This window comes from Tachyglossus aculeatus, chromosome X3 (genome assembly GCF_015852505.1).
Source record: "Tachyglossus aculeatus isolate mTacAcu1 chromosome X3, mTacAcu1.pri, whole genome shotgun sequence".
Classification (NCBI taxonomy): domain Eukaryota; kingdom Metazoa; phylum Chordata; class Mammalia; order Monotremata; family Tachyglossidae; genus Tachyglossus; species Tachyglossus aculeatus.
In genome coordinates, this window is record NC_052099.1 from 31525925 (window position 1) to 31552721 (window position 26797).

Genomic DNA, 26797 nt, shown 5'->3' on the forward strand with positions numbered 1-26797 from the left:
ATTGTCTGCAGAGCACTGTACTAAGCGCTTGGGAGAGTACAATGTAACAGACTCATTCCCAGCCCACAACGAGTGTACTTGGGGATAACATGGAGAGACCAATCGACAAAGTGGTGATGCTCTCTGACTCTCCCCTCTTTTCTAAATGCTACATAGAGGAAGGAAAGATGTAGTAAACCATCGTAACTAACATTAGTTGCACAGAGCCATTAGTTGTTGTAAGCACAGGTCCTTTCCCTTGTTATTTTTATTTTCCAGCCCTCTGATAGGAAATAAAAGACTCTGCACCTTTTTACTTTAAACATGAATTCTAGTTACCTAAAAGCAGTAATTTTAGTTGAAAGGGATAAACAAACAGTTTTTTGTCCCAAAATGTCTTTAAATTAGAAATAACTGCAGGGCTCTAGTGCCTGGAGTAAATCACACATTCGATAGAGGTAGACCTAATTTAATTTGAAGAGGTTATAGTTACGGCTCTTGTGGGGTGATATGGAGGCCAAGGTGTTATAAACACAGATTACCAACTCATGGTACTGTGTGCTAGCTAAGCGTTTCTCAATAGATATACACTCAGACAGATAATGCCTAGACAGAGAAATGCTCCACAACCACCCCAGCCCTTAAAACAGTGCTTGGCACAGAGTAATCGCTTAACAAATACCACAAAATAAACAACCAATCTGAGTTTCCTTGGGCAAAACAGAACTCCTATGGAGCACCGTAGCCCAGCAGAAAGAGCACAGATCTGGGAATGAGGAAGTGCCAGTTGCCTGCCGTGTGAGCTTGAAATATGATGGATTGACTGTGAGCCCATGTTGGGTAGGGACCGTCTCTATATGTTGCCAAGCTGTACTCCCAAAGCGCTTAGTGCAGTGCTCTGCACACAGTACTCACTCAGTAAATACGATTGAATGAATGAATGAACAAGTCACTTATCAGCACCTTAGTTTCCTCAACTGTCAAGTGGGGTGAAGATACCTGGCCTCCACATTAGTCTGCGACCTCCACGTATGTCAGGGACTGTGTTCCATCTGGTTAGTCCCCTCTAGACTGTAAGCTCATTGTGGGCAGGGAATGTCTGTTATATTGTCATGTGTACTTTCCCAAGTGCTTAGTACAATGCCCTGCACGCAGTAAGGGCTCAATAAATACAATTGACTGTTTGTTGCCGAATTGTACTTTCTAAGTGCTCAATAAATATGACTGAATGAATTATCTTGGCTCTGTCCCAGTGCTTAGTACAGTGCTTAGCCCCCAGGAAGCACCTAACAAATACCACAGTTATTATTTGTCAGAGCTGCTCCCTACTCTGTCCTTGAGCAATTTCCCTGGCCGTTCTTTACGTCTGACACTTTCAGAGAAGCAGTGTGGTCTAGCGGAAAAGAGCCTGGGCCCGAGAGTCAAGGGACTTGGGTTCTAATCCCGAATTCGCCACTTGTCTGATGTGGGACCTTGGGCAGTTCACTTCTCTGTGCCTCAGTTCCCTCATCTGCAAAATGGGGATTAAGGCGTGGGACAGGGACTGTGCCCGCCCCGATTAGATCGCATCTATCCCAGCACTCAGTGCAGTGCGTGCACATAGTGAGCATTTTACGAACGGTTATTATTATGGTGATGATTGCACGCAGCCTCTCTCGGACTGGCAGTTGGGTGGCTAGGATGTGGCCCCATCTTGGCTCCACTCTCAGCTGGCTCTCTGGTCTCATCCTATCCCGTCTGGACTACTGCACTAGCCTTCTCTCTGATCTCCCATCCTCGTGTCTCTCTCCACTTCAATCCATACTTCATGCTGCTGCCCGGATTATCTTTGTCCAGAAACGCTCTGGACATATTACTCCCCTCCTCAAAAACCTCCAATGGCTACCGATCAATCTGCGCATCAGGCAGAAACTCCTCACCCTGGGCTTCAAGGCTGTCCATCACCTCGCCCCCTCCTACCTCACCTCCCTTCTCTCCTTCTACTGCCCAGCCCGCACCCTCCGCTCCTCCACCACTAATCTCCTCACTGTATCTCGCTCTCGCCTGTCCCGCCATCGACCCCCGGCCCACGTCATCCCCCGGGCCTGGAATGCTCTCCCTCTGCCCATCCGCCGCGCTAGCTCTCTTCCTCCCTTCAAGGCCCTGCTGAGAGCTCACCTCCTCCAGGAGGCCTTCCCAGACTGAGCCCCTTCTTTCGTCTCCCCCTCGTCCCCCTCTCCATCCCCCCGTCTTACCTCCTTCCCTTCCCCACAGCACCTGTATATATGTATATATGGTTGTACATATTTATTACTCTATTTATTTATTTATTTATTTATTTTACTTGTACATTTCTATCCTACTTATTTTATTTTGTTGGTATGTTTGGTTCAGTTCTCTGTCTCCCCCTTTTAGACTGTGAGCCCACTGTTGGGTAGGGACTGTCTCTATGTGATGCCAATTTGTACTTCCCAAGCGCTTAGTACAGTGCTCTGCACATAGTAAGCGCTCAATAAATACGATTGATTGATTGATTGATTGATTGGTCAGTCCTATCCCGTCATTAGCGCTCTTTGTTCCCAAACAAGCTTCTCCCTCTCCACTTGGCTGTCACCCTAGGCCTTTCAGCAGCTTGTTTCTTCTTCCAACTGTAGCATCACTCTATAGCCAGGAGCCGTTCTTCACCCTGACTCTCCTTATCCAGGCTCCTCTGGGCCTGGCTCTTCCCCCGGGATCTGGCTCCTAAGGCCCACAGGGACACCGGTCCGAGGCCTAGCCGGACCGACCTCAGGCGGAGCGGTAAAAAAACGGCCGTGTCGGAGCTTGAGGGCCGTGAAAGAAGGGCAGGAAGATGGCAGGCCACGCTGCGTCTCGTGGAAATTGCACAGGGCTGAGAGTCCAGAAACCTTTGGGTTCTGTTCCCGGTTCTGCCACTTGCCTGCTTTGTGACTTTTGGCAAGTCTCTTAACCTGTTAGTGCCTCAGTTTCCTCATCTGTAAAATAGGGATTCAGTTGCTGTTATCTCTTCCCCTTCGACTTGGAGCCCCATGTGGAATGGGGTCTGTGTCTGACCCAGGACTTAGTACAGGGCTTGGCACGTAGTAAGCGCTGAACAAATACTGTTATTATTACTATTTTTATCATCATCATTATTACGATAATGAAGCAGCGTGGAGTAATGGCTAGAGCCCGGGCCTGGGCATCAGAAGATCGTGGGTTCTAATCCCGGCTCTGCCACGTGTCTGCTGTGTGACCTTGGGCAAGTCACTTCACGTCTCCGTGCCTCAGTTTCCTCATCTGCAAAATGAGGACTGAGACTGTAAGCCCCATGTGGGACAGGGACTGTGTCCAACCTGATTTCCCTGTATCGACCCCAGCGCTTAGTACTGTGCCTGGCACACAGTAAGCGCTTAAGAAATACTATTATTATCATTATTAACTTCTCTCAAGCAGGCACGAAACCTCCAAGAAATCACATGCCTGTGACAGAGTTTTGGATTCTGTGACTCGGGAAAGGGTCTGAGTTAAATTGGTCGGGAGAAAAAAAAGACGTCTTGCTCTAAAATTATTCATATGAAGACATATTTAGCTTTAAAGACTCAGTGGAGGTGGTGAGAGTTGATAAAATTAGATGATTAGTTTTCAGAAGGCATGCTTCAACTGGAGCATCATTTCTAATTAAAATTTATGTTCTGCAGTACAGGGTAGTTTTTGTGCTCGAGTGTATCGAGAAACAAGGTTTTTGATTTGGTAAATTAGGAAGTCTCTCGTAGCCATTTTTCTCCTCAGTTGGCTTTTTTGATTTACGAATTCAGCGGACTTTATTGAGTGCTTACGTGTGAAAGCACTGTGTGAAGCGCTTGGGTAAGTACACTACAATATGGCTGTTACACATTCTCCCTGCCCACAGGGAGCATATAGTCTAGCGGTATCAGACAGTGTTCTCGGGCTAATGGAATAACCGTTCTGTTCTTGCAGATTGCCTTCATGACGCTGACTCTATTCCCCATCAGACTCTTGTTTGCCGCCTTTATGATGCTCCTGGCCTGGCCATTTGCATTTGTTGCTTCCATGGGATCTGCGGAGAAGGAACTGGAGAAACCTCTGGCCTTGTGGAGAAAGTGAGTTGTTCAACTGATTGTTTTATTGAAGAATGCTATCAGGGACTGATAATGTGGAGCTGATAACTCAAGCCTCAGTCACTTTAACACCAGGCTGCTCTCATTCAATCAGTTGTATTTATTGAATACTTACTGTACCAAGCACTTGGAAAGTACAATTCGGCAACAAATAGAGACAATTCCTACCCAACAGTGGGCTCACAGTCTAGAAGGGGGGAGACAGACAACAAAATGAAACAAGTAGGCATCAATAGCATCAATATAAATAAATGGAATCAGAGCTATATACATATAGCGCACACACACACACACACACACACACATATATATGTATATATGTATATATATACACACATATGTATATATATGCACACACACATATATATATATATATATATGAACCAAGTGCTGTGGGGCAGGGAGGGGGGTAGAGCAGAGGGAGGGAGTTGGGACGATGGGGAGGAGCGGAGGACAACGACAAACAGGAATAGGCGGGAGATTTACTCTATAAATGCAGAGTGGAGATTACAATGCCGTTTGTGTATTCATACAAGTTTTAAGCAGATCGTGGATTTGGAGCTTAAAATTTCCACTCCTTCAGTCATATTTGAGTGCTTATTGTGTGCAGAGCACTAGGTACCTGGGAGAGTACATTATGGTCAATCAGTGGTATTTACTGAGCATTTACTATGTGCTGAGCACTGTATTAAACACCAGGGAGAATACAGTTCTGTGGAATTGAGACATGTTCTCTGCCTACAAAGAGCTTGCTGTATACAGGCATTGAAATAAATTAGGGGTCTCCAAATAAGTCATTAATCTGCTAACACTGAAAGCAGCAGACTTAAGTCTTGTTCATTGGTACTTCTCTTCCCAAAGGTCAAATGGAAAGCATGGCACATGATAGGTTGAACCAACTGTGGTGTAATTAATCAGAGAAGATCTCTGGAGGAGGCAGGATTTTAGGATGACTTTGAAGATGGGAACCTGTTGGCCGGGGGATTTGTGCACGGAGAGAGTTCCAGGATTGAAGAGAAGTGAGAGCAAGGAATTGACAGAGTGCTAAAGTTAGAAGGTGGGTTTAGGAAGAACCAAAAGTGCAAACTCGGTAGTACAGCTGAAGGTGAAAAAGAGAGAAACCTGGCAAAGAGCTATGAATCCAGTGGCAAGGAGTTTTTGCTTGGGCAGAGATAGGTAGTCATTGGAAGTTTTTGAGCAGCGGAGAGAATGAACACCTTCAAGAAGATAATCCAAGCATCATTGTGCAGTGTAGACTGGGGTAGGGAAACCAGTGAGGTTTTGAAGACAATAGTCTAGCAAGAGCATGAATCAAGAGGGTAGTATTTGGGAAGAGAGGAAGGGACAGATCAGGGTAAATGTAGAGGAAAAACATCTTGGATTTAGCAGTTGTTTAAATGTAAGAGCCAAAAGACAGTGAGAAATTGAAGATGACAAGATTTCAAACTGTGGGGATCCAGAAGGTGCTGTTGTCGACAAGAGGGGTGATGGTTGTACTTCCCAAGCTCTTAGTACAGTGCTCTGCACACAGTAAGCGCCCAATAAATACGATTGAATGAATGAGTGAATGAATGGTTAGGTAAAGAGAGATAAGGAGTTCAGAATTCAGCATGTTGAGCCAAATGTGTCATGGGAAAATGGGGAAACAAGCGACCAGAGAAGTAGAATTAAGTTCATCTGTGAAGAGGTGGTAGTTTAAAGCCTGAGGGCAGAGAGACTCCTCCACAGAGTGTAGAGTGAGAAGAGTTGGGGATTTAGGACACTTGTGGGGCGCCCATCATTAAGATCTGCTAGAGAAGCCAGTGAATGAGACTGAGAAAGAGAAACCATTGTGAAAATGTTTGAGACACACACAACTAATAATTATAATTAGAGAAGCAGCATTGCCAAGTGGATAGAGCATGGGCCTTAGTGTCAGAACCACCTGGGTTCTAATTCCGGCTCCGCCACTTGTCGACTCTGTGACCATGGGAAAGTCACTTCACTTCTCTGGGCCTCAGTTACCTCACCTGTCCCATGGGGATTGAAACTGAGAGCCCCATGTGGGACAGGAACTGTGTCCAACCCAATTTGCTTGTGTCCACCCCAGTGCTTAGTACAGTGCCTGGCACATAGTAACCACTTAACAATCACAGTAATAATTATTATTATTAGTAACTATTAGGCAATTAGGTGCCAAGCAGCCAGCCCCAGAGATGAAACCCCTGCGTCCATGCCCCTTCCCCGCTCTCCACCCGACCACCCCCTGTCTCAGTCCTTTCCCACGTTTCGATCTCCCGCCTTCTCCTTAAAAGGGGGTTAAGATTGTGAGCCCCCCGTGGGACAACCTGATTCCCTTGTATCTACTTCAGCGCTTAGAACAGTGCTTGGCACATAGTAAGCACTTAACAAGTACCATTATTATTATTATTATTTCCTTCTCCTTCCCCTTTATTGGGAATTAAGACTGTGAGCCCCACGTGGGACAACCCGATTATCTTGTATCTACCCCAGTGCTTAGAATAGTGTTTAGCTCATAGTGTTTTACAAATGCCATTATTATTATTACTAATAAAGCAAAAACATTAAGCAATTCTGAGTGAGTTAGGAAATCTCTCGCTCTCTAAATGTCCATTTAATATTTTTATTACTTTGATTCAGCTAACGCAACCATTGTCTTATTTACAGAGTAGTGGACATCTTGCTCAAAGCCATTATGCGAACAATGTGGTTTGTCGGTGGATTCCACTGGGTAACTGTAAAGGGAAGGCAGGCCTTACCAACAGAAGCAGCAATCTTCACTCTGGCTCCACATTCCTCCTACTTCGATGCTATTCCTGTTACGATGACTATGTCCTCCATTGTGATGAAGGCAGAAAGCAGAGATATTCCTGTTTGGGGAAGTAAGTAGATTGAAATGCATGTGTCTTTGATAATAATAATAATAATTGTGGTATTTAATATTTAAGCACTGTAATGAGCACTGAGTTAGCTACAAGCTCCACAAGGAGCTCACAATCTAGGAGGGATCACAAGTATTGAATCCCCATTTTGAAGATGAGGGAACTGAGGCACAGAGACATTAACTGCGTTTTCCAAGTCACACAGCAGACAAGTGGGGGAGCTGGGATTAGAACCCAGGGCCTTTGACTCCCACGCCACTAGGCCACGTTGCTTCCCTTAAAAAATCAGACCAAGGAGAAATGTGTTCAGTTTGATAGTGTGCAAACAGGGAAAGGATCCCCATAACAATTACTTCTGTGTAATGTTTCGCTTGACTTTCCATCATTTCTGCTTCTAGATGTTCCTTTTCACACTACAACTCATTATCGGAATTTCCAGTTTTGTTGTGTTCCGTGCCTTAAAATTTCTCAACATGATCAGAGCCAAGTTGTTTTCAAAATGCTGGTTTATCCATGGGCTTTATTAGGGTTAATGGTCAGAAATTATTTAATAATAATAATAATTATTATTATTATGGTATTTGTTAAGTGCTTACTATGTGCCAAGCACTGTTCTAAGTGCTGGGGTGGATACAGGGTAAAATCAGGTTGTCCCACGTGGGGCTCACGCTTTTAATCCCCATTTTACAGATGAAGGAACTGAGGCACAGTGAAGATAAGTGACTTGCCTAAGGTCACACAGCAGACAAGAGGCGGAGCCGGGATTAGAACCCACATCCTCTGACTCCCAAATCCACGCTCTTTCCACTAAGCCACACTGCTTGAAGGCTTTCAGTTTGACTTTGACATACTGGTTTGTTTTCTTTCTTTTCATCATCATCATCATCAATCGTATTTATTGAGCGCTTACTATGTGCAGAGCACTGTACTAAGTGCTTGGGAAGTACAAATTGGCAACATATAGAGACAGTCCCTATCCAACAGTGGGCTAAAAGGTTCTTTTAAAAAAGAACCTTGCAAGCAGTTGTGTTGAACCACGTCTTTAGCTGACAGTAGGCCTCTGCCTGCAGGTACGACATTATAAACAACTTCCATGCCCTTGGAGAGGAAACTCATCTACATACAGGTGGAAAGAATGTAACTAAATGGAGGGGGGGTGGGGAGATTTGGATTCTAGTCCAAGTTCTGCTGTTGACCAGCTGTGTGATTTTGAATAGGTCCTCATTATGTCTCCAAATTCATTTTGCTCATCTGAAAAATGAGGGTGATGATATTTGCTCAACTCTCACATTACTGTTGTAAGCACAAAGTAGTTTGATATGAAAGGAAACAAACCGAACAAAACTAAGAGGGCCACTAAACCCTTTGTCCCATTTGGATGTCTTCTTTTATGCCATTTGTTAACTGCTAATTTATCTTGTACTCTCCCAAGTGCTCTGCACGTAGTAAGTACTCAATAAATTCCATTGGTTGATTGCCTGTTATGTGTCAATCGCTATTCTGAGCACTAAGGTAGATAGCAGTTAATTAGGTTGGATAATCCCCCTGTAGACTGTAAGCTCATTGTGGACAGGAAATGTCTATTATATTTTATATTGTACTCTCCCAATCATTTAGACAGTGCTCTGCACACAGTAAGTGCTCAATACGATTGATGATGATGATTGACTGACTGAGTCCCTTTCCCACATGGAGCTCACAATCTAAGCATTTGGCAGAGCCGGAATTAGAACCCAGATCCTCTTTTCACTAAGCCATGGCTGCTTGTCTTGCCTAGTTAGTTCCCATCCAACCTTGGGACATTGTTTCTTTTAAATTCTCACGGGTCACAGCTGCTACGGTCAGCTTTTTTGGAGCAGGAGGCTGTTTAGCACGGGCTCATTATTAATGAACATGGTACAACCTTAGTCGTGTTAACAGTTTCATCTGATACAGCCGTTGCTGTTGGGTTGTAAACTTATGCCGAGTGCCTAAAGCTTGGCTCAGATCTCTTGGGAGTGGGAAACTGTTAGCAGAAGCAGAATAACTTATTAATGTTGAGGTCATTATTTACGTAGCAGGAGTAAAACAAGAAGTAAGTGACAAATTGAAACAAGACATGTGCATTATACTGGTATTTTTTAAGGTATTTGTTAAGCGCTTACTATGCACTAAATGCCCGGGTAGCTACAAGATAATCAGTTTGGATAGTCTCTGTCCTACATTGGGCTCACAGACTAAGATAGAGGGAGAAGGATTTGGTCCTCATTTTTACGGATGAGGAACTTAATTCACAGGTAAGTCAAGTGATCTGCCCAAGGTCAGAGAGCAAGAAGGTGGCAGAGCTGGGATTAGAACCCAGGTCTTCTGACTCCCAAGCCTGAGCTCTTCCCACTAGGCCATGCTACTTCCCATATTTTTGAAATTCAAATGATGCTTTTTAAAATCGGTAGACTAGAGGTATGTGCTGTTGTGATTATGTATGTTTTTACCCCTGAGTGCTAGTAACGTTGGCTCCAGAATATCATCATAAATAAATCTTCCACTAAAACCTAGTGCAGAACAGCAAATTATCTTAGTGTGCTCATTTCCCACTCCGTATTCAAGTGGCCTAGGTTCTTTTCTTTTACTCATTAAAAATACATTTTTATGCATATTTATATTTAGAGACGGTCTACACTAGGAGACAAAACCTGCTTTCTATTCAATGGACTCTGATTTTAGTAAGTCATTTGACCCTACAGGCCCTCAATTTCCACATCTACAACAGCAGCTTCATAAAATAAGGTTCTTTCTACAGATCCCAGAATTACACAAGTCCTCTTCAACTTGTTTGGCCACCGACTTTTCATACTCAGAAATAGGAAGTGCAGCTCCATGTTTTTCTTGGAGTACGATCATTTTGTTTCCCCCTGGCCTGCCAGTTCTTAGAAATCGGGTCACTTGTCGACAAAACCAAATGCAGGCAGAAAGTGGTTCAGGAAATATGCCTCTTCGGCAAAAGGAAAATACTGTATAGCCATCTACTGAGCAGGCTTTCTTATTCAGTTAGAGAATCAGCGTCGCTCAGTGGAAAGAGCACAAGGTTGGGAGTCAGGGGGCATGGGTTCTAATCCCGGCTCCGCCACTTGTCAGCTGTGTGACTTTGGGCAAGTCACTTCACTTCTCTGGGCCTCAGTTACCTCATCTGGAAAATTGGGATTAAGACTGTGAGCTCCATGTGGGACAATGTGATTACCATCTATCCCCCCACTGCTTAGAACAGTGCTTTGCACATAGTAAGCATTAAACAAATGCCATCATCATCATCATTTAGTTGTAGTTCGAGATATGAAATTTTCCACCAGGATTCATTGACTTGGGTTAAATATTTACTTCACCTCTCTCTCTCTAACGAATATAAAATATGCCCTCCTCGCTTTGACTTTCTGGTGACCCACCAAATCTGAGTTGGCCCACGAGATATTGGGAATATCCTAGTAGCCTTTGGCCCTTGGGGATTCACTTGAAATCAAAGAGTTATAGTCAGAAACTCAGACATTTCCACACCCCTCTCTCCCGTTTCAGTTACTCGGCTCCTTTTGAACCTTTAGATCAGGGATTTCCTGGTAAATCCTTCAGAGGCAATCCGTCTCCGAGCTCATTGGCAAGCCGATAAAACTTTGTCCTCTCCCCTGCCCTTGCCTTCTTCCATTCTCGCTGTTCTGAATCTAAATAACCCCCTAAGCCCCAGTGTGGAGTGGATATAGACAGAGACTATGGGCTCCTCACCCACTGCGGGAAAAGTAATACTTTACTCCCGCAGCTAAGGACCACCAGAGCTTAAACTGCTCCCTGCCCCTGACTAAGCAGCGTAGCCTAATGGATAGGGCATGGGCCTGGGAATCAAGAGGACCTAGGCTCTAATCCCAGCCCTGCCACTTGTATGCTGTGTGACCTTGGACAAATCACTTCACTTCTCTGGGCCTCAATTCCCTCACCTGTAAAATGGGGATTAAGACTGTGAGCCCGTTTTTGGGACAGACACTGTGTCCAGTGTGGTTAGCAACCCAGTGCTTCAAAGAATGCTTGGCACTTAATAAACACTTAACAAGTGCCATTATTATGCCCTCCTTCCCTCTTCTCCCACTCCCTTCTGCGTTGCCCTGACTTGCTCCCTCTATTCATCCCCCCTCCCAGCCCCACAATGCTTATGTCCATATCTGTACTTCCCAAGCGCTTAGTACTGTGCTCTGCACACAGTAAGCACACAATAAATGCGATTGAATGAATGAATATCTGTAGTCTAGTTCTGTTAACGTCTCTCTCCTGCTGTAGACTGCAAGCTCATTGTGGGCAGGGAATGTGTCTATTATATTGTTAAATTGAATTCCCCCAAGTGCTTAGTACGGTGCTTTGCACACTGTACGCTCTCACTAAATACCATCAAATGACTGGCTGACTGGGATGCAGAGTTAGCCCTGGCCAACACAGGTGTTCACTGCAGGTGTAGCGTGCGTGTTAAGTAGCAGGAAACTAGAAATACAGATTCAGTTTCCTTCTCATAAGGGAAAGAGTTCCAAAGTCTATTTTAAAACAGTGTACTCAACAATCTTTACAGCCTTACAAGTGAAAACTCGGCAGTATCTGTTCCAGGAGGGTAACTGCCATTAAATCTCATCTATCAGCACATCTCTCTCCAGCTTTTTCCACAGACTCCATAAAAGGACCCAAATAAGACCATCATAAAGGAAGAAATTCACATCTCTGGGAAACCGGGTTCTCAAAGGATGAGGACCTCCTATTTTATGGGCTAGTGACAGGGAGATCATTGCGGATGAAGTAAATAGCTGATCAGAGCCAGACCTTTGCATTGCTTTACTCCTCTCATTTCTGTAGGACAACATTCAGTGGAAGAGACTGCCTATTTCAACAGCCTAGAATGCTGAATTTAGGGATTCATCGCTCGAATTTGGGTTTAGGTATTTTTCCTTAATGCTAATTGTTCTCACTACACTGTAGCTACAAGGGAAAAACGTGAGAGGAAATAGATGCTGGTTGGGAAAAGGAATCGGAGAATAGTATTCTGTTTGACAACACAAAAAATCTGTATGGCTTTTTCCAGGTGCTTTACAGAGGCCAGATTTGAATTGTAGGTAGCAGATTGGAAGAAACAGTTTCTTTAGTAAATCCTGTGTGTGTGTGTGTGTGTGTGTGTGTGTGTGTGTGTGTGTGTGTGTGTGTGTGTGTGTGTAAGAAACAGTTTCTTTAGTAAATCGGGGTGTGGGTGTGTGTGTGTGTGTGTGTGTGTGTTTTAAAGAACCCCCTCCCCCAAATTATTTTTAAGGGTGAGACATTTTCCTAAAGTCACCAGTCAACTCCCAAGCCACCCAACTACCATAATATTCCAAAGGGTGATCTAGTCAATCATTGTTATTTATTGAATACTTACTCTGTGCCAAGCACTGTACTAAACTCTTGGGAGAGTACATAACAGAATTGGTAGACACATTCCCTGCCCGTAAGGAGCTTACAGTCTAGAAGAGGAGACGGAGGGATCAGACAAGATAGCAAACAGATTGAACCTTCTCTATCTTTTCCATGACACTTCATCTGGGGAGAGGGGAGAGGGTCAGTGCTCAGGTGTGAAGTGGAGGAATTAATTATTAAACAAAATTACCTTGTCTGGAAGGATTCGTCCATTTATTAGGGCTTAGAGATTGAAGGGAAAAAAAAAACCAACCTCTCTGCATCTACAGGTCTCATCCCATGAGACAATTATTGCAGTTTAGACTGAAACAGCAAACCCATTTGAAAAACAAAGAACTGCAGAGTAGATCTCTGGAACTCTACATATAAAACTTCAGCAAATATTGCAGTACATTCACAGCTGCTTCTGCCAAGGATCTGTGCCATATGGATCACTGCTTTTACTTTTTTTGTGTTCATTCCTTGACCCCTGTACATTGTACAGCTATATGTATTAAAAAATTGCTGTTGAAAATTCTTAAAAAAAATTGTCTCTGGCATGTACCAATGAAAAGCCATTCGTTAAACCAGCATATTTGTGTATCAACAGTCTCACCCCATCATACTCTGGCCCTGTGAAAAACAATGAGTTCTAGGTGTGTGGATCTTTATGACACCTGAAATCACTAAAATAAATATGACTTTGGGTTGAGTGGATAAACCTAAGTAATTAATTTTTTCGGAAAGTTTGGTTGAGGTTAAAGAGCCTTTAAGGATTTTTTTCAATTTACCTTATGTAACTCCAAATAATTTACAAATGACATTTTTTAAAGTAAGTAGATGGAGAATTAAAGTCAGGGAATTGTTACGTATGGCTATTTTTTAAGGTGCTTAAAAAAAATCTTTTTCATTCACTCATTTATTCAATTGTATTTATTGAGTGCTTACTGTGTTCAGAGCACTGTACTAAGCACTTGAAAAGTACAGTTCGGCAACACATAGAGACAGTCCCTACCCAACAGTGGGCTTACAGACTATAAAACAAGTAGACAAGTGTCAATACCATCAAAATAGATAAATAGAATTATAGGTATATACACTTTTGGACTTGTTTGACACGAGGGGGAAGTTCTGCTATTGGTTAGTGATAACAGATTACAGAGAAATCTGCAGCAGGTGCAAAATTCATCCTTGCATTTACTTGTCCGTATCTATAATTCTATTTATATTGATGCCTGTTTACTTGTTTTGATGTCTGCCTCCCCCCTTCTAGACTGTAAGCCTGGCATGGACAGGGATTGTGTCTTTTTATTGCTGAATTGTACTTTCCAAGCGCTTAGTACAGTGCTCTGCACACAGTAAGCGCTCAGTAAATACAATTGAATGAGTGAATCATATTCTCTGCTGTTGTTAAATGGTTGTTCAAATCAAAATGTCCCCCAAATAGTATTTCCCCATAGTCACTTGTGTTTTGCATGCTCTTCTGATTTCACTTATTTCTAAGATTTTATCAACTTGGAGCAAATGAATGAGTGTGATTCTTCTAGTGCCTAAAGCTTCCTTCCTGGTAGGAAGTTAGAGATTTTGAGAGGATTGTGAACTATTTCAGGCCTCGAGAGAACTGTTTAAGGCATTTTTGCTGGATGTGCACGATGCATACCAAACTGTGCCTTGGGGATTAGTGCTTTTCTCAAAGTGCGTATTTATTACTAGGAAGAACTTTAAGCAGCTGGGTGAATTGGTTTAGCTGTCTTGACTAATTTAAGTTTGTGTGATTATAGTATTTTCCCCAACTCTTTGAAGGGGGAGGCATTTGAAATTGCTGCACGTTATTTTTGTGTTCATTTATTGGAGGTCTTTTTCCCCTTTGGGAGATTATCGAACACTGGCTATGGATAAAGGAAGAGTGCTTAGTCAGAAAAATGATTTAATTCGGTGGAGTTAATGTTTGTCTTTACAGTAGCACTTATATTCACTTCATCTCTTCCATTATTTGAGGAGCAGGTTGGCATAGAGGATAGAATCCGGCCCTGGGAGTCAGAAGGATATGAGTTCTAATCCCAGCTCCACTAATCTGCTATGTGACCTTGAGCAAGGCATTTCACTTCTCTTTGCCTCAGTTACCTCATCTGTAAAATGGGGATTGTCACTGTGAGCCCCACTTGGGATAGGGTCTGTGTCCAACCCGATTTGTTTGTATCCACCCCAACGCTCAGTGCAGTACCTGGCACATAGTGTTTAACAAATGCTGCTATTATTATTTTTAGCTTTAGTCCTTCAGGTTGTATACTTGAGAGGTCAGGTGAATTGCTCTCATCATCAATCAATGGTTTTTATTGACGGCTTACTAGGTTCAGAGCAATGTACTAAGCACTTGGGAAAGTACCACAGTATGGCAGAACAGGCAGACAAGTTCTCTGCCCTTAACGAGTTTACAATCTAGAGGCACAAGACAAGCCAGCTGAAGGATTAAGTTAATGTGTTCTGTTCCTGTTACCAGAGTTCCTCCAGCCATATAATCCTGGATGGATTTCCCATTTTTCTTAACAGGACCAAAATGTCCCCTATTTTTGCTGAAATGGTGAATTTAAGTGGAATTACAGAAAGATATCTTTAATCCGAGCCAGAATTCTACTGGTGACTGGTTGACCTCTCAAATCCTGTTAGGTTGGCACTGTACGTGTTCTGAGTTTTAATGATTCGGTTCGGAAGGCTCTTTCCCCTAACAAAGAGGGGATTTAGGAAGGGGAGGAGGGTTGACAGAAGGAATTCTGTGGGAGCCCCCGAAGTACAGTGACCTTGTTGTATTAAACTCTCCCAAGCGCATAGTACAGTTCTCTGCACACAGTAAGCACTCAATAAATACAATTGAATGAATGAATGAACCTTTGTATTCTTTCCCAGGACTTAGTGCGGCGCTCTGCTCAAAGCATTCGTTCAATTATATTCATTGAGTGCTTACTGTTTGCAGAGCACTGTACTAAGCACTTGGGAGGGTACAATTAAACAGACACATTCCCTGCTCAAAGCGAGCTTATAGTTTAAGTGCTTAATAAATACAGTCCTCTAGACCGTAAGCTTGTTGTGGACAGGGAATATGTCTACCAACTCTGTTATTGTACTCTCCCAAGCGCTAAGTACAGTGCTCTGCACCCAAGTGCTCAGTAAATATGGTTGATTAATAAATACTACTAGGAAGTGGGGAGAGCTGAATCAGGGAATTGGGTAGAGCAGCTCAGGAGAAGGCAGAGAGGGGAGGGTATTAAGAAGAGGGCCGATGGACAGGAAGTGGAGAGAGGTAGGAATAAAAAGGGCATAGTCTTGGATATCATTTAAGGGAAGGATGAAAGATTTGAGCAGAGGAGGAAAGGGAAACAAGAAGGGAATATCATGAAGCAGTGAGCTAATCATATTTATTAATGATGATATTTGTAAAGTGCTTACCATGTGCCAAGCACTGTTCGAAGCCCTGGGGTGAGTACAAGTTAATCAGGTCAGACACAGTCCCCGTCCCACAAGGGGCTCACACTCTTCTCTCCATTTTACAGATGAGGTAACTGAGGCAGAGAGAAGTGAAGTGACTTGCCCAAGGTCACACAGCATACATGTGGCGGACCTGGGATTAGCACCCATGTCCTGACTCCCAGGCCTGTGGCTCTATTCACCAAGCCACACTGCTGGGAGAAAATGGGGAAAGAAGAAGGGGAAAAGGAAAGGGGGAGGGAAAGAGAGAACATGTTTAGCATCTATCTAATGTTATTTATGCAATCTGTTTCTTTTCAGCTCTCATCAAATATATCCGGCCAGTATTTGTATCTCGTTCAGACCAGGATTCTCGCCGGAAAACTGTTGAAGAGATAAAGAGACGTGCTCAGTCAGAAGGCAAATGGCCTCAGGTAACAGAATATTGTGTGTGTGTGTGTGTGTGTGTGTGTGTGTGTGTGTGTGTGTGTGTGTGTGTGTGTGTGTGTGTTGTGAGACTCCCTTGTCAAGCTGCAGAATTGGGAACTCAGAATCGGTTATCCCGTGTCCTTTACTGCTGAGCTGCGTGTTCTTTGGGTTCAATTCCAAATGTCTTCCAAACGTTAAATTTAAAAGTATTAGACGTATAAATTTAGTGATCTTGAACCAGCCCTTTTTGAAGCTTAATTCATACATAAGAGGGAAAAGAAGAGGAAGAAAGGTGTTTGTTAAGCGCTTACTATGTGCTAAGCGTGGGGGTAGATACAAGATAATCAGGTTGAAAACAGTCGCTGTCTCACTAGGGGCTCACTGCACAAGTAGAAGGGAGAACAAATATTGAGTCCCGTTTTACAGATGGGGAAATTGAGGCACAGTGAAGTGACTTGCCCAGGGCCACGCATTGGACAGGTAAGTGTAGTGTCAGGATTAGAACCCGGGTCCTAAGAGAAGTCATGTAGCCTCATGGATAGAGGATGGGCCTGAGAGTTGGAGAACCTGGATTCTAATCCCAGCTCTTTTACTTGTCTGCTGTGTGACCTTGGACAAGTCACTTCACTTCTCTGTGCCTGTTACCTCATCTATAAAGAGGGGATTAAGACTGTGAGTCTTACATGGGACAGGGACTGTGTCTGAACAGATTATTTTATCTGCCCCAGTGCTTACTACAGTGTCTGGCTCATAGTAGGCTCTTAACAAGTACCCTGTGCAAATCCCCCCCAGAAAAGAAAAAAAGGTCCTCTGTCTTCCAGGTCTGTGCTCTTTTCACAGACCACGCTGCTTCTTACAAGAAGTATGTCGTCATAGTTCATTCTGAAAATTTTCTGGAGGCGTATTTTTCTGGATATGTTTTCGGCTCTTAAAATATGAGGAAGGCTCAGAACTCTAAGATGAATATTCAGTAAGATGTTTTGGCTGTCCTGAATTTTTCTCATTCCACATTTTTCAAGCCCTCTTGCCACAAAATGTATCAAGTTGTTCATTTCCCTTTTAGATTTGTTCATAAATTCCCCTTTTTTTATGACAGTGGTGATCCACTGGGTCATTTTTACATGGTTTCCATTGCAGAGCTGTTAGAAGAACATGAAATGGTCCTAATAAAAATTACTCAAGTTGATTCAGCATTCACAATGAATACCTAAGGGGAAAGAAAAGAAACAATGTGGCTTTCATTGCATAACTGGTTGACCTGCCTATAATTCAAGAATAATGTTTAAGAAACAGCTTTCATGTGGTATTTAACTTGAAAATTCTAGCATTGTTTGGGGAATGCAGCAAAAAAACGGTGGGCTGATGAAGAAAGAAATCTAGGTCAGAAGGGCAAAGTTATTTGCAAACCTCCGTCTTCCATTCCATTAGGTTATATAACCACTTCAGAGCCAGCCGATACAGACCAATCAACCCTTCTCAATTCAAAGTTGCAAGCATTTAAGCCTAATTTTTGAGACCCTCCATGAGACAGAAATTTCTGGTGTGTTATGTGAAATGTAGAAAATCTCACGAGTTAAGTTGTGGCAGTATTGCTAAGGAATGCTGGAATTTGTATAAAACAAAGTTTCAGCACTGCAGCTAGTAGACACGAAATGCTTATGGTTACAAGACTCTGACCTTTGGCCTCTCCGTCCATTATTATTCTGTCAACCTCTGTGCAATGGGAGGCAGACATTCCAATAAGATGATGAGAAATAAACAATTGTAGAATATAATTAGGCTAGCCCAAACAGACTGGGTAGCTTTACCAAAAGCATGAGTTGTTCGACTGAGCCATGAAAGTTCTTGTTCCTACATGTTTCCAATTAAAATGTGGAAAGTACCGATACAGTTTAAGGAGCAGATCATTTTATGTGGGTAATTTGGGATTCCTCCAAATTTTAATGATACCAGTAATTGGAGCCATGTGTGTGTGTTTGTGTATGTGTGTGTGGCAATACATTTCTAACCTTTTGAGTGCATTTCTTGTAGTCTGTGTCTCATGCTTTTACTGAAATGTGTGGATCCCATTGGATTTAGGTTATTGAGAGGGTAATGCCAGGGCATTTGAAAAATTTGAAAAACATTAGTATTTTATGGAGTGAGTCCTAAGATATGTCCTATAACATTTATTTTTGTTTTTACTTCAAGATCATGATATTCCCTGAGGGGACGTGTACAAACAGAACCTGCCTAATTACCTTCAAGCCCGGTAGGTGTACTATGAGTGCTTCCTTTTTAAATTTCCCTCACTTCCCCCTCCTCCCCACATCTCCTCCGGACTTTTTATAAGAGTATTTCTATGTTCCTCTGATTCCTGGAAATTCACTTTTGAGGTTGAATTTATTTTTGCCAAGTATTTAAAGCAAAATCCCCTTGCATTATGGTGAGATGAAGATCATTCCTATTTATTGGGCACTTAATGTGTGCAGTACACTGTATTAAGCACTTGAGAGGTACAATATGACAGTAGCACCTTCCCTGCCCACAGGGACCATATAGTGTAGAGGGGAAGACAGGCATTGGCATAAATTATGGGTATGTACCTAAGTGAAATTATGGATGTTTGCATAAGTGCCGTGGGGCTGTGGGAGTGGTGAATACAGGATGCAAAACCAAGTGCAAAGGTGACAAAGAAGGGAGTGGGAGAAGAGGAAATGAGGTTTTAGTTAGGGGAAGGCCTCTTAGGGATGTGGTTTTATTAAGGCTTTGAAGTAGGGAGAGTGTCAGATATAAAAGAGGGAGAGCATACCAGGTCAGAGGACCCAGATCAGAGGTAACCACCGGAGGTTTTTGAGGAGTGGGGAAACAAGGACTGAACATGGACTAAACAGAAGAAAGCCGTATTATGTAGAGGGAATTTATCAACCTCCTGGAAAAATTCTTAAGCTTGAGTCACCCCATTACCTTGTCTATAAACAGCTAAAATGGGAGTTTAAAGTTATTGCATGTAATTTTTGTGTCTTTTGTTCAGACTTTTTGAATTTTAGGAATTCAGGATGGCCCATGTAAAATCATACTGCTTTTACATTCTTTTGATACCAGTAAAACATTCTGAAATCTGAAATGCAAGAGAAAATTAGTATTGTATTGGCAGTCTGGATGGCATAATGGTACATAACATATATGTGATTTAGGGATCTTTTCTATGCTGTGTACATAGATCTCATTGTAGCAAAATAGAGCCTATTATGAACCGTGGGGTAAGTCAGCATTACTGTTATCAAGTAATTTTAACAGGCAAGAAGTAATCTTAGTCACGAAAGCATTTTTGCATTCAACTTGGCTTTGGAAATATATTTATCCTTTTGGCATTTATTGGCCACTCTAATTTCTAGTAAATTGCTTCTTCTAATGTACTAATGTTGTCATAGGTTCCATTGTACGGGCATAGAAAATATAGTGACATCCTGTTATTAGTGTCAGCCACAGCAGAGCTATTAATAGGTTCCAGCAGAACAAGATTAGGCTGTGATTGTTCTCCTGCTTGGTTTAGGACTAATACCATAGATACATCTCATGACATCACTGAAATCTGCTGCTTTGAAGGCCTACTTAAAAGCTTAGCAAGATTCCTTCTAGCTCATACACAGGTATTGACACGTTCTTCAACTCACATTTGCCTACGTTCAGCTCATATATTCACAGGTTACGCTCTAGTGCATTGATCAGGACACGTTTCCTACTCACTGTGCCCCGATCTCTCCTGTCTCACCGCCACAACCCTCGCCCCTGTCCTGGAAAGCCCTCCCTCCTCAAATCTTACGGACAATCACTCTCCCCTGCTTCAAAGCCTAATGAAGGGCACATCTTCTCCAAGAGGCCTTCCCTGACTAAGCCCCCCTTTCCTCTTCTCCCACCCCGTTCTGTGTCACCCTGACTTGCTCCCTTTGTTCATCCCCCTTCCCAGCCCCGTAGCACTTACGTATATCTCTGTAGTTTATTTATATTAATGTCTGTCTCCCCCACTCTAGATTGGAGGCTTATTGTGGCCAGGGAATGTGTCTGTTTATTATTCTTTGTACTCAAACGCTTAGGACAGTGCTTTGCTGACACTAAGCACTCTGCAAACCATCACAAAGCTAGGGAGGAAGGAATTTGGAGCAAAATGAGTGCTAAACCACATTCTGTAAATAAAATGAGTGTTGTCTTTTAGCAAGTTACCTGTCTTGGAGTCATTTTGGAAAGCTGGACACGGCCCAGAAAAATACCAAGAAGCAGATCTTAATATGCCCCTGTGGGAGAACGGTACTGTCTTCCCTGGGAGGGAGGATGACTAAGTGAAAGAGGGACCGGCAGACAGTCAATCTGTTATTCAGTCGTATTTATTGAGCCTTATTTTATGGAAAACAACTTACTGAGTGCTTTAGAATTTTGCGTTGGTTTTCACATTTTGGATATACATCCATCAACTACATGGCCAAAGCATCTTCAAAGAAATTGCGCTTTCCAATATTTGCAAACACAAATGGGTGAATGATTGTTCACAGCTACAGCTTGGCATAAATAGCAGTGTTCAGGAATCAGACTCCAGAGGCAATCCAGAAATGTGCAGTGTCTAAATATTGGAGCAAGAAGAATGATGGCACTCAGGCGAGTAGTAAACAAAACTGACCTGGATCTATTTTAACCGAGACAAGAAATGAAGTCCCCAGAAATACATTCTAAAATGATCACATATTCCAGATGCTGCATATTCCAAAACAGATGTCGGTACTATTGACGAAAGTGGTTGTACTGATATGTCCACTAGACTGTAAGCTCTTTGTGGGCAGGCAACGTGACTGCTAATTCTGTTGTGTGGTGCTCTCCCAACTGCTTAGTACAGTGCTCAGCACATAGTAAAGACTCAAATACCATTGATTGATTGATATTGGATTCATCACACAGAGGTGATAAAATATCTGGGGCAGACTTAGGATAGTTTTGTAAATTGACTTAAAAGGTAATTTTTGCAGTGAGCACACTAAGAAAAACATAGCAGAATTTTAAAAAATTAAACACCTGGGTGTTTGGCTAAGGGAAGGATATGGCTAATTTTTTTTAAAAAAAAAAGATGATTCAGGGAGTAGAAATCCCTACAAATCCTTCTCCTTTAGCTCTAGAAAGAGGATGCATAGCATTTTTTTCTCTCCAATTAGAAGGTACTTATATTAATATAAGCTGTTGTATGGTCATTGAGCAGACTTCGTGTGTATGCATTAAACATTGTTTCCATGCTTTGAGTATTACCCCAGCTCTTAGTACAGTGCCTGGTACATAATAAGACTTCTGGACTGTGAGCCCGCTGTTGGGTAGGGACCGTCTCTATATGTTGCCAACTTGTACTTCCCAAGCGCTTAGTACAGTGCTCTGCGCACAGTAAGCGCTCAATAAATACGATTGAATGAATGAATGACTAATAAACGTTTAACAAATGCCACTTAAAAATGGGTGGTAGCATGTTGCAAATATTTGATAAGACTCATTCCTACAGAGCTACATTCTTGGAACCGATGGTCTTAAAGGAACAGGATCTTTTGTCAGTCGTAATTATTGAGCGCTTACCGTTTGCAGAGTAATATCCTAAACATTTGGGAGAGTATAATGCAACAAAAAGCAACACTTTCCCTGCCCACAATGAGCTTACAGTCTAGAGATGAGCTATTTCATTTGCTCATATTTATTGAGCGTTAAGCAGTACAGAGCACTGTACTAAGCGATTGGGAGCGTACAGGATAACAATAAACACATTCCCTGCCCAAAACATGCATTCCCATGGGAAGGGAAATGCCACTGTTCTATATAGGTGCTCAATAAATATGATTGAGAGAATGAATGAATGAATATGAAGGTATACATTTCTCTTAAAAAAAAATGGGGAACTATCCTCACAACAGTTTTTAAACCCATTTTTTTCTTCAGATTGGCTTCCGTAAACATCATCATTGGGAACCACTTAATTGTAGGAGAAAAACCTCTAGTTGGAAATGGTCATCCAGTATCCAGGAACGTTCAGCGTCGCCTGGCCTAGTGGATAGAGCATGACCCTGGGAGTCAGAGGGACCTGGGTTCTAAACCCGGCTCCGCCACTTGTCTGCTGTGTGATCTTGGGCAAATCACTTTACTTCTCTGGGCCTCAGTTACCTCAACCTGTAAAATGAGGAGCAATACTGTGATCCCCATGTGGGACATGGAATGTGTCCAACCTGACTATCTTGTATCCACCCCAGCACTAAGGTACAGTGTCTTAGTAAGCATGCTAAGCGCTTAACAGATACTGTTAAAAAAAAATGGCAGAGCTAGGATTAGAACCCGGTCCTTGGGACTCCCAGGCTTGTTTTCACTGCCATCCTGCCTGCATTTTTCTATAGGCTTCCTTTGTCAGCGTTACCATCCAAGTGGATATGGCAGTTTGCTTCCTTAGGCCCCAGTGCCATTAGGGGATTGAAATGACTCTCTTTGTCTGGGAGGAGTTCTTTCTGCAAGAAGCTAATATAGAATTTCTTTCCTTTGGATCCAATTCAATTGGGCATGTTGGGACACCAAGAACCAGAGCCAGATTTCCGTCACTCACTTTTAGCCCTTTGGCAAACTTCAGACAACAGGTCCTTGTTAAGATCCCTTCACTGTGAGGGTGATGTGGGTTCCTTTGCCCTTTCTGATCCAAGTTTTATCCAAGTTGTTGAGCAGTCCCGGGCCTGTCTTTCTCTGGGTGTATGACCTTTGGGACAGTAATCATTCATTCGTTCGTATTTATTGAGTGCTTACTTTGTGCAAAGCACTGTATTAAGCACTTGGGAGCATTATGGACACATTCCTGCCCATAATGAGTTCACAGTCTAGAGGGGAGAGGCAGAGAATGTGTCAGCTTATTGTTAGAATGTACTTTCCCAAGCACTTAATACACTGCTCTGCCCACAGTAAGTGCTCTATAAATATGACTGACTGAAATCTGATGCTAGTAATGAATCAGTGGTGTTTATAGAGCACTTACTGTGTCCTGAGCGTGGTACTAAGCGCTTGGGAGAGTTCACTACAACAGAATTTGTGGACATACTCCCTGCCCACAAGGGCCTTTTTGTTAGATAACACAAGTTGATAGGCAGCCACTGGCGATTTTTGAGAAGGGGAGTGACATGCCCAGAACATTATTTGCCATGGGTTGTTTTCCTCTAAGAGAGTGTTGCTGTTCATTTGCAATAATGCTACCGACCCTTATTAATGTGTGGTGGTGCTCCTTAAAAGATTCCAATCAGTCGGTTTTATTGAGCACTTACTACTTGCAGAGCGCTACTGTAAGCGCTTAGGAGAGTATAATACAACAGAATAATATTAGGCATAGATCACTGAGCTCAGAATGAGAAAGGTGGATTCATATGGATATGGTAGTTGAAAACGTGAGCGTAGATGAGTTCGTCCATACGTATAAAAACAGTCCTTTAGTTTTTGACTGCAACAAGTACTTCCCTGATTATCCCTTTAGTTCTTCGAGTTATATTTTACCTGATGCTTTTCCTGAAAACTACCAGCCTGTTTCTGATGGCATAATGCCCGTTTGGCCCATCTAACCCTTCTGTTTCCAAACCACCCACAACTACACTGCTTTATTTCTTTACCTTGCACTCTAGTATGTTCTTCCTGAGATGCGGCAGCCAGAACAGTACATGCTATTCCAGGGGTTGGTATCCTGTGGTTTTATAGAGTGGCAAAAGTGCATTTTGTTTTCTGATGTTACTTGAGTTTGTCCACCATACTGTTTGCTTTTTGGCTCTCGGTACGTACTAAACCAGTGATTCGATGCAGTAGACAATTGCTCCAAGGTCTCTTTCCTGGGTTGAGACTATCCGTTCATTCATTCAGTCATATTAATAGAGTGCTTACTGTGTGCAAAGCACTGTGCTGAGTGCTTGGGAGAGTACAACATAACAAACAGACACATTTCTGCCCACAACGAGCTCATTTATGAATGCTGTTAGGCATGAGTTGCTGAGAATGGAAAGTTGGATCTGGAATTTATTCACATACAGATGGCAGTCTAAAACATGATAGCGGATTAGTTTATCCAGAAAGGGAATATAGCAAGAAAAGGCAAAGTGCCTGAGGTTGAACCCTGAGATATCCTTATTAGTAGGTAGGAAATACCAAATTTTTGGGGGGCAGGGAGAGATTGAAGGGTTGAGGGAGAGAGGGAGGTGTGGCATTTTTTAAGCTCATAATCTAGTGCCAACATTTCCCAGGAAACCAAGACACTGCTTTCCTATTAACACTATCGAAAATGTTGAATACTATTATTTGCATTTGGCTGCCCTCCAAATCTGAAGTTCTAGCTTAAGCTGAAACAAAGTGAAACATGCTATTTTTGCATTTGGACGTAATTACTAGTACGCCAGTTTCAACTGTACCTCTAATGAGGTGGGTAGGTATGAATATTAAGGTGAGAAAAACGAATTGGGCTTTTGAGAGGCCGAGAGGATTTAAATTCTCAATACACTGCCCCATTAACACAAAGCAGTTAATTAGTCATTTATGGATGCTTTCCAAGCTGAGCATTTATAATTTATCTAGAGAATCCCAGAATAAAGATACTCAAACTATAGCTTTAGCACAGAGTGCCAGAGATCCTGACACTTTGCTTTTGTAAAAAAAAAAAGCAGTTACTTGGTCCTCCTCCAATTCCCAAAGAAATTAAATTAGTTCTGTCACCTTCAGAGCCTATCCCCAAGACAAGGATGGTTTGCAGATAGGAATGTTCTCACAGTTTCTCTTGAAATTATTTCAAATTAAAACAGAAAATGACCTGGATTTCTCCGTACCGTTCCACTTGAGAGGAGGGAGAAATCCAAGTTTCACATCTGAATGGATTGCAGTTAATTCAGGAAAAAAAAACTGGTTGCTGTGAACCATGCACTGGGTAGCCAACAATAAATTTTTCTTGTTAAAAAATGGATGGACTTGAAAAATGTGAACAGGTAATTGTAGACCTCTTTAGGTGTTGGAAGGTGTCACAGCAGTCAGTGAGACTGTTGTGTGACTGAAAAATGTGATATGCAAGACAGTTGCAGGATAAGCACTCACTTTCACATTGTGGCCAGGCAAAGATGATTCCTTGTTGTGATGACACAATTGCTAATTGTTTTTATTTCTCACATTTACTGTGTGACCGTCTCAGACTCTGTGTTCCCAAGAAATGAGTTCCCCCAACCGTTATTGTAGTAAGTTTTCTTCACCTTTCTCTTCCAAGTTGGTGATGACTATGGCATATTCCAAGTCCTGTGACATTTCCTGGGTCTTATTTGTTGCAAAGAAGGCCTTTTATTGGTCTCAGTCTTGTATGTATTTCAGAGGCTCTGCATTTCAAGGGGGGTGGGTGAACTTTGCATTGTGTCCAAAAAGCATAACCAAAATGACTACTTTTTCAAAATAAAATAGCATTCAATAGGAAAAATCAAAGTGAATTGCAGTTACAGTATTTACTCAGGAGAAAAGAAAACTGAAGAAGGGAATGTCTTTAAGTAGATGAGGGGTACTTAAAGGATTAGAAGAGTTTTCCATCGGCGCTGAGGGTGGATTTAAGAGGAAACGGGCACTGCTGCTTCAGTGTCATCTATGGTGCCTGCTATATGCAAGGAAAAAATAATGAAATGTCAGTTAAAGAAGGTGACCGTGATGCTTTAGACAGGGGAAATGTGACAGATACTCACTTGGTTAGAGCAGAGGCAAATGGAGTGAAGAATTGTTTTTGTCGTCAAAAACACGAGGTTTTAAAGGGTTGTTAATAAATCCAAGGTTGCCTTGGTTTCAGAGCACTGTGGTAATTACCACACACTGCTTGTACTCTTACTTTATAGTCGCAATTTTTGTGAATGCTTTAGCTTTACATGAGTAATGCTTTGAAAAACGAAAACCCTTCTTCCCGAGAGTATATTTAGAAGTGCATTAGTATTTGTTAGAAGACAGGTTATTAGAAAAATTATTCAGAGTAGGCCATGAGTTTTCCAGCAAGTAACATATAAATGAGCATGTTGGCCATATCTGCATGAGCTGAGCTTTTGTTTTTTGCCTTTTTTCCCCAGGAAAATTTCCCTGTAAAAAAAAACTTGGGGTTTGCTCCAAATCCGCGGTGAGGCTTTAAAATACAAAACCTATATATAAAATCATATATTATAAATTATTTATTTATATTAGTCTGTCTCCCCTCTAGACTGTAAGCTTGTGGGCAGAGAACATGTCCACCACTTCTGTGGTACTCTCCAAAGAGTTTAGTACAGTTCTGTGCACATAGCAGCGTGGCTCAGTGGAAAGAGCGTGGGCTTGGGAGTCAGAGGTCAGGGGTTCAAATCCCGGCTCCGCCAATTGTCAGCTGTGTGATTTTGGGCAAGTCACTTAACTTCTCAGTGCCTCAGTTACCTCATCTGTAAAATGGGGATTAAGACTGTGAGCCCCATGTGGGACAACCTGATTACCTTGTATCTCCCCCAG

General features: G+C 42.4%; 1 protein-coding gene across 1 annotated transcript in view; it reads left to right on the forward strand.

The window, feature by feature from the left end:
* Nucleotides 1-26797, forward strand: part of LPCAT1 (lysophosphatidylcholine acyltransferase 1) — an 80630-nt gene that overhangs the window by 28654 nt on the left and 25179 nt on the right. Inside the window, exons 2-5 of the mRNA XM_038770406.1 lie at nucleotides 3937-4079; nucleotides 6765-6979; nucleotides 16190-16302; nucleotides 18488-18548. Coding sequence (XP_038626334.1) covers nucleotides 3937-4079; nucleotides 6765-6979; nucleotides 16190-16302; nucleotides 18488-18548 — 532 coding nt within the window. The remainder of the gene's footprint in view (nucleotides 1-3936; nucleotides 4080-6764; nucleotides 6980-16189; nucleotides 16303-18487; nucleotides 18549-26797) is intronic.